The sequence below is a fragment of the Genypterus blacodes genome, unplaced genomic scaffold (assembly GCF_046128005.1).
Source record: "Genypterus blacodes isolate CSIRO-AG114 ecotype Tasmania unplaced genomic scaffold, CSIRO-AGI_Gbla_v1 ptg000136l_1, whole genome shotgun sequence".
Classification (NCBI taxonomy): domain Eukaryota; kingdom Metazoa; phylum Chordata; class Actinopteri; order Ophidiiformes; family Ophidiidae; genus Genypterus; species Genypterus blacodes.
Window position 1 is genome coordinate 437547 of NW_027466938.1, and position 9954 is coordinate 447500.

General features: G+C 43.9%; 1 protein-coding gene across 1 annotated transcript; it reads left to right on the forward strand.

The window, feature by feature from the left end:
- The first annotated feature begins 350 nt into the window (after positions 1-350).
- Positions 351-3269, forward strand: LOC143011528 (E3 ubiquitin-protein ligase TRIM21-like). The gene is made up of 2 exons (XM_076164434.1): positions 351-517; positions 1134-3269. The coding sequence occupies exon 2, from the start codon at positions 1143-1145 to the stop codon at positions 2784-2786; it is 1644 nt and encodes a 547-aa protein (XP_076020549.1). The 5' UTR covers positions 351-517; positions 1134-1142; the 3' UTR covers positions 2787-3269.
- Positions 3270-9954: the final 6685 nt, after the last annotated feature.

Below are 9954 nucleotides of genomic sequence, written 5' to 3' on the forward strand. Positions count from 1 at the left end.
CCGCTGTGGGACGAATAAATGATTATCTTATCTTATCTTATCTCTTATCTTAAGACAGTGAGCTGAGGTGCAGTGCTGATTGTATTCACTGTCTTACAGATCCTGCAGATTGTTAAGTAAACTTTCAAAACTACACACTTGAGTGGCCTCATTTCAAAAGTGAGCAACAGTTAGAGAGAACGATCATTTCACACACAAACAATCCAGAAACTTTGCATCGTGTGTAAGTCTGTAAAAAGGAAGAACCTTCCTCCAAACCTGCAGGAGGAAGAGAAGCAGCAACAACAGCTACAGGAGGAGGAGGAAGAGGAGAAGCAGCAACAACAGCTACAGGAGGAGGAGGAGGAGGAGCAACACGAGAGGAGGAAGCAGAAGCTGCAACGTCATATTCCTGAAACGAAAGTCAGTCAGTCAGAGTCCAGCAGAGCCTCGACTGAAGCAGAAGAGAAGCCAGAGGATCAGAAGTTTGTCCAAGTTTGTCTCTGCAGCGTCTCTGCAGCGTCTCAGCCAAACTCAGGTGAGTGCAGACAGAATCTTGTCAGTTTCAGCAGCAGCATGAGGTCCAGGCTGAGCTGCTCTCACACGTCTCACTTCACTGCTTCAGTCTTAAAGGCTTGGCTCTGGTTCACACACGTTGGTGTTTGTAAACACACCGCAGTTTTTACCGTCAGAGCAAGAAAAGAGCGTCAGGAAGTGTGTGTTTATCTGTGTTAGTGAGTCTCAGCACTGAGCCGCACCCACGGCAACAGGAAGTGAAGTGAGTGCAGCCTGTAGTCATGGTGACCTCATTAAAAGACAAAGTTCAGCTCCAGAGTGAAAAGGGAAACTTTAAAGTTAAACAGTCTGAATAGATCTAAAGGGACAAAAGCTTCATGTCCTGATCAATACACAATCAATCCTCATGAAGCTGAGCCTGAAGCTGAGCCTGAAGTCTTTTCATGACGTTTCCTTGAGCGCCCCCTCAGGACAAACCCCAGTCTGCTCATAATATCCATCAATAACAAAGTCGTCTCTCCTGTTTCACTCTGACGTGAACTTCAGGAGCTTTAAGACTTCCAGACTCTTCATCCTGCTCAACAATCAGTGTTTGTGTCTCCAGAGATGTTTTCACTCATGTTCTCGTCTGTTCTCAGTTTGTAGACATGTCTGCTGCCAGCTGTCTGTGGTCTGAAGATCAGTTCCTGTGCTCCATCTGTCTGGAGGTCTTCACTGATCCAGTCTCCACACCATGTGGACACAACTTCTGCAAAAGCTGCATCACTCAACACTGGGACAGTAACGTCCTGTGTGTGTGTCCTCTGTGTAACGAGAGGTTCTGCACAAGACCTGAGCTGAAGGTCAACACGTTCATATCTCAAATGGTCGCTGAGTTCAGACAGTCGACTCAAAAGGAAGCCAGCAGAAGATCAGAGGAACCAGCTGCCAAACCAGGAGAAGTTCAGTGTGACTTCTGCACTGGAACCAAACTAAAGGCCATCAAGTCCTGCCTGAAGTGTGAGGCCTCCTACTGTGAGACTCATCTGGAGCCTCATCTGACAGCAGCACGCCTGAGATCACACCAGCTGATCCATCCTGTGGACAACCTGGAGGACAGGATGTGTAAGAAGCACAAGAAACCTCTGGAGCTCTTCTGCAAGACCGACCAGACCTGTGTGTGCTCACTCTGTCCTGCTTTAGACCACAAGAACCATGAGTTTGTTCCTCTGGAAGAAGAATATGAAGGAAAGAAGTCTGAGCTGGAGAAGATGGTGGCTGAACTTCAGCAGAAGATCCAGCTGACACTACTGAAGATCCAGGAGATGAAACAGTCAGCAAAGCTCAGCAGGGAAGCTGCAGACAGAGAGAGAGCAGATGGAGATCAGGTCTTCACCGCACTGAAGCAGCTTGTGGAGAAAATCCAGGCCGACTTCAGGAAGACCATGGAGGAGAAGCAGAGGAGCACACAGAAACAGACTGAAGACCTCATCAAGGAGCTGCAGCAGGAACTCTCTGGGCAGAGAGAGAGAACTGCTGATGTGGAGAAGCTCCTACTCTCTGAAGATCACCTCCACCTCCTCCAGAGCTTCTCATCCATCAGCTCTGCTCCTCCCACCAAGGACTGGACACAGGTCAGAGTCCATCAAAGGTCACATGAGGGGAGTGTGGTGAAAGCTGTGGCTCAGCTGGAGGAGACCTTCAGTAAGGTGGTGAAGAAGCTGCAGGAGAAGGTGGAGCTGAGGAGGATCCAGCAGTTTGCAGTGGACGTGACTCTGGATCCTGATACAGCTCATCCTAAGCTCATCCTGTCTGATGATGAGAAACAAGTTTACTGTGGTGATGTGAGGAAGAATCTCCCAGGCAACCCACAGAGATTTGATCAATGTGTTTATGTTTTAACAAAGCAGAGTCTCTCCTCTGGAAGATTTTACTTTGAGGTTCAGGTCAAAGGAAAGACAGAGTGGGATTTAGGAGTGACCAGAGAGACGAGCGAGAGGAAGGGAATCATCTCACTGAGGCCTCAGGAAGGTTACTGGGCTGTAGGGTTGAGGAATGTAGATGACTACATAGCTGGTGCTGGACCTCCTGTCACTCTGAGTCTAAAGTCAAAGCCAGAGAAGGTGGGCATGTTTGTGGACTATGAGGAGGGTCTGGTCTCCTTCTATGACGTGGATGCTGCAGCTCTGATCTTCTCCTTCACTGGCTGCTCCTTCACTCATAAGCTCCTCCCATTCTTCTGTCCTGGGTTTCATCATGGTGGTACAAACTCCGCCCCTCTGATCATCTCAGCTGTCAGTCACTCTGCCTAACCTGCAGGAGTTTACATGAAACTTTTCTGTGGTTTAAGGGAACTAAAGTACAAAGGATCAGCTGATCTTCCCTCTTTACTTTGTCTTTTCTTCACATTCTGATGACATCATATTTGTTTCTGGTTGCTTCTTCCTGCTGTAACACAACAATTTACTCACACTGATCTAAGAACTGTGATTACTGTTCATAAATCAATCAATCAGAAGCTTTGAGTAAAGTCTTTGCATGTAAGTGTGATCAATCAAAAGGTTTGATTGATCTCTGTAAATATCACAAATGTTGGGTTGTGGTTTATGAATGGACTGAATTCTGTCTTTGATCTTTGGAACAAAAACAATAATAAAGTTGGGATGAGGTCATGTCAGCTGTTTTCATGTTTGGTATCAAATCTGAAAACATGTTTGACTTTCAGGTTTGAGTGCAGAGCTCTGTTCATGTAAGACTGTATCTGTAATCTAATAAACAAAACCAGAGCTTTCCAATCATGTTTAACCCTTTAATCCATGCTGTTTCAATCACACATATAAGCACAGAGGGGAGTTTAAAAGTGTCAAATGCTGCACTGAGTTTTAGTTGTAGATGATTCTCAAGCCCTTTGCTGCTGACTACATAACAAAAGTGAAATAGTGGAAATGGTACAAGTAGGCGGGGCTAAAGAAGGCTACAGTAAATATCAAACCTCCTCTGTTCCTCTCTCATTACCTCCAGTGATGTCTCTCTCTCTCTCTCTCTCTCTCTGTGTTCTCTGTGGTGGAATCGTCCTCCATCTGGACTTTAGATGCATTTAAGCTCTGTAGGAAAGCGGCACGTGGCTTTGATCTCCATCTCTGTCACATATCTGATTTACTCATGTTCTCCTTCTCTCCATGAACCGATGCTTTGTGGTCAAAGTGTGATAGGAATAAGAAGTCTGGTGTGAGAAGCAGCAGCCTAGAAACCTAGCTGGGGAGTTGAGACCAAGCCTAGAGATCTGAGCGTTCTTCATGTCTGACTGTTGTGTTATGTTTCCACCTTATTGCTCTTCTCTTAACCCCCAGGTTGCTCTGTAAAGTCTCAGTTTATTTAGTTTGGCAAACTGTTAGATATTGTTATGATTGGCAGGCGATCAAGTTATTTGAAGGTTGGACCCAGTTATGTGGAACAGACACCAGTACATGGAATCAGGTGGTTAACAAACACAAACCAGGATGAAGCTGGGCGCTGCTGCTGGAGACGCTGAACACGGAACGCTTGATGAAACGAGAGTGAGTGGATCCCAAAAACAGAATCCTGGAGCACAGGAAAAACAAAAGGTCCACTCCCTAAAACAGAACAGCGCAGCATGTAAGGGTCAACTCAAAACTCCATGGAACAAACCGGAACTCGAATCGAAGCAAAGTCAAACTCTCTGCCCCCCCTAAACCTGCAGCTGTGGCAACCATGGTGGAGGCATCAGACCGGAGCACGGTGTCTAACTCATGAGCCAGATGTTTATGTGCATATTTTACCTGTAACTTCCATCTGTTTGGCTCATTCACAGAATTCACAGCAAAACAAGGATGACTGGAATCTGAACAACCAGAATGAACAACACTGAATACCTCCGGCTGCTGAATGCAAACGGAAGAAGTGCCTTTATTTTTCTGCTCTTTGGTTTATTGTTTTACCCAGAAGGTCAAACATGTTTATATCACTCTCTTGTATCACTCTCTTGTTTTGTAGGAGGAGATGTATCGCTGCTTATCCAGGTCACTTTCAGACCCCTCAATTATAAATGTCAATCCAATTTGGTTATGATAGATCTGACTGCCCTTTTATACCAATTATACTATATACTTTGGCCACTAGATGGGGCTGTAGTACACAGATACAGGTATGTACAGTATGTATATGTGTCTCTGTGTTTCTAAGTTTGAGTGTCACTCACATATGCAGCGCTGCTTCAGTGGTCTCATTGTTCATATGGTTGAGCTTGTTTATAAACAAATATGTACAAATATAGAATTATGGATGCATTGTGTCAGTAAAAAAAAAGTCCTACTGGAAAAATACAATTCTTAGATAAAAATGTATTTAATTTAATAATGTTCAATTTAGCAAAATGGTTTATTTGTAGTATATTTAATGTTTTTAGAAAATCAAAGTGAAATTATGGAGATAATTTTTGTAACTTGCTGATTGTTGATATAACTAGTATGTAGCTTTCTGTATATTTGAATATATATATATATATATATTCTACTTACAAATAGTTGATTATAAGTTGAATTCTTCAGTCTGGCATAGTAGATTTTTATACTAAAGATCCACTAATAGATAATCTAAGCTAAAGCTCCCGATGTGATAAGATACTGTGTGTATGTGACATCATGTAAACAGCAGGTGACACTGTTACACTGCAGTCACATAGAGGCTGGTCAGGATGGTTTCCTCTCACTTTAACAGTGATCAACATATTTCCACAGTAGAAATACATCATCAAAGAGAATTAGAAAGCAGGGAACACAAATCTCAAAGGGCTCAAATAGGTGGTGACAACATTCACATGAGCTCATCCTGATTCCTGATCCAACCTTTGACCTTTCATCTGGGTCCGGGTCTTTCTTCACAGGGATGTGATCTCATCCATCCCTGCTCAAGTGTTCACCTGTGCTGTGTGAGAGCCAAACCCAGGCTCAGTCAACAACAGCTCTATAGAGCCGCCGTGCTTCACCACCCCTGGCAAGCTGTTTCTTCATCTCTGATCGTCTTTGTTCACACCTTCAACTATAATAATACAACTAAACAGGCAATTACACCTCCAGCCAAACAGATGGCGGCTCTTCAGAGAGCTCTGATGCTCTTGGTGGCGGCACTTGGCTCTGAAGAGATAAAGCATCTTAGCCCAAAAACATAACAATAATAGAAAATGAAGGATTAATGTGCGGTTTTGAGATGCAGACAAGATTGAAGAAACAAATGTGTGACCGACTGTGACACAGCGAGCACCAGAGTGGTGACGTCACTGCAGGGTGACTCAGTGGGCAATAATAAGCCTAACGATTCCAATGTCTTACATGTCGAAGTCGCAGGCGGATTTCAGGTCGCAGGCTGGATCGTTCTCTCTCTCTCTGTCTGTCTCTCTCTCTCTCTCTCTCTCTCTCTCTCTCTCTCTGTCTGTCTGTCCCTCTCGACGTCTGTCTCTCTCTCTGTCTCTGTCTCTGTCTCTCTCTCTCTCTCTCTCTTTCTCTCTCATTCTCTCTGTCTCTCTCACTCTCTCCCAATCTCTCTCTCTCTGTCTCTCATACTCTCTCGCTCTCTGTCTCTCTCTGTCTGTACTCTCTCCTTTTTTACTTTATTTTTATTTTATTTTCATTTTTTATTATTTGAATAATTATGGAATTGTTGAATAAATGCTATAATTAAGGAAAATATTTTCAAAAAATAAAATATACAAATACAGCAAATAAAATGTGTATTTTATTAAGATAAAACAATTTATTTAATGGTTTAAAAAGAAATTGTTTTAATAATCTACAAACAGTTTTTTAAATCATAAAATAAAATGTTTTTTAATTAGCAAACAATTATATGAAAATAAATTTTATTTTATGAAAATAAATTTTATTTTATGAAAATGAATTTTATAAAATAAACAAATCAATGAATATAAAATAAAATAGAATAAGATAAAAACTAATTTAAATAATTTTGATTGTATTTTATTTTATTTTGTTTTATTTAAGCCAACGACCTCAAATATAGTTCTCTTTTTAAGTTGATTTAATTTTATCAAGGCCTCTGGCGGGGGCAGGTTTGAGTTTGCAGGCTGGATCATTCTCTCTCTCTCTCTCTCTCTCTCTCTCTCTCTTTCACTCTCTCCATCTCTCTCTCTCTCTCTCTCTCTCCTCTCTCTCTGTCTCTGTCTCTGTGTCTGTCTCTCTCTCTATCTCTCGCTCTGTCTCTCTGTCTCTCTCTCTCTCTCTCTCTCTCACTCTCTCTCTCTCTCTCTCTGTGTCTCTCTCTCTCCCTCTGTCTGTCTCTCTCTCACTCTCGCTCTCTCTCTCCCTCTCTCTCTGTCTCTCTGTCTCTTTCTCTGTCTCTCTGTCACTCTCTCACTCTCTCTCTGTGTCTCTCTCTCTCTCCCTCTGTCTGTCTCTCTCCCTCTCTCCCTCTGTCTGCCTCTCTCCCTCTCTCTGCCTCTCTCTCTCTCTCTCTCTCTCTCTCCCAATCTCTCTCTCTCTCTCTCTCTCTCACTCTCTCACTCTCTCGCTCTCTGTCTCTCTCTCTCTCTCTCTCTCGCTCTCTGTCTCTCTCTCTGTCTGAACTCTGGGACCAATCTGGGAACCACTGGGAGGCAGTAGCTCAGTGGGTAGAGCTTCCGTTTGGGAATGGTCGTTGGTTCGAGTCCCTGCCGAGGTGCCCCCGAGCAAGGCAGCTCAAAAATAGAATTTTCTATTTTATTGTATTTTAGCCAACGACCTCAAATATAGCTCTCTTTTTAATTTTATTTAATTTTATCAAGGCCTCCGGCGGGGGCAGGTTTGAGTTTGCAGGCTGGATCATTCTCTCTCTCTCTCTCTCTCTCTCTCTCTCTGTCTCTCACTCTCCTTCTCTCCCTCTCTGTCTCTCTCTCTCTCACTCTCTGTCTCTCTGTCTCTCTCTCTCCCTCTGTCTCTCCATCTGTCTCTCTCTCTCTCTCTCTGTCTCTCTCTCCCTCTCTGTCTCTCTCTCTCTCTCTGTCTCTCTCTCTCTCTTTCTCTCCCTCTCTTTCTCTCTCTCTCCCTGGATCCTCTCTCTCCTTAATTTAGTTATATTTTGTTTTTTTCCCGCCCGGGACCTCAAACCTAGAAATCTATTTATTACATGTTTTACTTTGTTTTTATTTTTTTGTATTTTTATTATTTCAATAAAAAAATTATATTGTTTATTTGAAGAAAATATTTTAGTAAACTCAAATTGAAAAAATATAATAATTTTCACAACATAAAAGTGATTATCTTATATTTTTTTCATAAAATAAAATAAAAATAAAATTGTTTTTATAAAAAGAATATTTTATATAAAATAATGGAGAAAAAAATATATTACATAAAATAAAAATAAAAAATATGAAAATATAATTATTCTTATTGAAATCAGATTTTATTTTTTGAAAATGAATTGATCAAATTATACAATAAATAAATATAAAAATGAAATAGAATAAAATAAAACTTAATTTAAATCTTTTTTTTTTTAGCCCACGACCTCAAATATAGCTCTCTATCTATTTCAATTTAATGTTATCAAGGTCTCAAGCAGGGGCAGGTTTGAGTTTGCAGGCTGGATCATTCTCTCTCTCTCCCACCCCTCTGTCTCCTTCTTTCTCTCCCGCTCTCTCTGTCTCTGTCTTCAATGTTATTTTATTTTTTTTTATCCTGCCCGAGACCTTAAATCTAGGTCCTTGTGAAATTGTATTTACTTTTATCTATTAATTCTATGTCTTTTCCTGTTTGTGCACAGGTGTTTCTGTCTCACAGGATAACCTTGTACCTTAAACAAACATTCATTTCTGCACCACAGTTCACTACAATCTGAACATCCTGGCTCTGACAAAATGTGGAACTTGGCGAGTTTTTAAAAGAGAAAATAACTTGCAAACTCACTGGAAAGTTGAGAATTTCAGAGGTTTAAGAAATGATACTGATGACGACTTACTAAGGAAAACTACAAACTGGGTCATATTTCAGAGGGAGACGTCGCAGCTCCATTCTTGGCCACTAGAGGACAGCAGAGACCAAAGAACAGAAAAATGAACTGAACCGCTCTCAGCTCATCTGAAATTACAGCCATTTTTCAAAACTTCACATGTGGAGTGATGAAGAGTGAGGTGAAGACAGGAGCAGGTTTAGTGGATTCATGTTTTTATTTACAGAAAATCTTAGGTATGCAACTTCTGTCTCTTATACTTGGCTTAGACTCGTGCGGCCCCAGACTCTGGGCTGTAAAGGGCTCGGTTCTTACTGAGTTCAGTCTGTGTGTGTGTGTGTGTGTGTGTAGCTCATAACTCCTCATGCAACTTCAATAATCACAATATCCAAAAAAATACTAAAGCCTTTGCTCTGATTTCTGTGGGAGGCAACGCGGTGTTACATCACTTTACAACACATCATGTGTGTGTAGAGCTTCAGCGCCTCCCGGTGGTGCCGGCGCCGCTGCTGCGGTTGAGGTTGCGGCTGAGCTGAGGGAAGTGGACCGAGGGCGTTCTGGACGTGGGGCCGTACAGACCCAAGTTTCTGGCGGCGGCCGATTTCCTGGGCTGCTTGACGGAGGGGAACGGCGAGAAGAGCGACTGTTTAGGGGCGGACGAGGAAGAGGAGGCTGAGGTGGAGGGAGAAGAGGGGAGGGGCTGTGATGAAGACGAGGGAGGGGTGGAGGAGGGGGAGGAGGTCATGTGTGAGGGGAGGCGGGATGTGGGGGTGGGGGTAGTGGGTGGCGAGGGAAAGGAGGAAGGGGGCAGACTGGTGCTGGAGGAGGAAGAGCGAGGAGAGAGAGGAGGAGGAGGAGGAGGAGGAGGAGGAGGCATGGAGGGAAAGTTTGTGTCTCCGTCAGTGCTCAAGTTGCCCTCAGACTCAGACTGTGAGAGCAAAGGGGGAGGGGGGACAGGCCACGCCCCCTCAGACTCAGTGCTTGGAGCTTTCATTCCTTCAGCCTCCAAATCCAGAGATTCCAGAAACTCCACCACATTCTCCACTTCATCTTCTTCTTCTTCTTCCTCTCTCCCTTCCTGTTCATCCTCATCCTGCCTCTCCTCTGTAACAGAACAATCAGGAGACGAGAACACGGCAGAGTCCGTCCCTTCTTTCCTTTCCTCCTCCATCATCCCCTCTTCTTCTCCTTCCTTGTCCTCCTCCTCTTCCTCTCTTTCCTCAGAGTCACCAAAGCCCAGGTGAGCTCGGGCTCTGGCCATGTTCCTGCGGTGAGCCCGAACGTGAGCTCGCCATGGAGACGCAGCGCCTCCTGCTGGGCTTCCAGGAGACCCGCTGCCGTTACAGGACAGGGAGCCGCAGCGCTGCTTGGCCGGGGAGCCGGGGGTCTGAGGAGGATCTGCAGGCTGGACCCCCGGCTGTGAGGACGAGGGTCTGAGGCCTCGGGGACCTGAGCGGGGTCTACGGCCCAGGAGGAGGTGGTTGATGACGGTGCTGGAGGGGTTCAGCTGGGAGGCCA

Coding starts and splice junctions, on each gene's coding strand:
- LOC143011528 (XM_076164434.1), top strand. CDS start 1,143: ATGTCTGCTGCCAGCTGTCTGTGGTCTGAAGATCAGTTCCTGTGCTCC.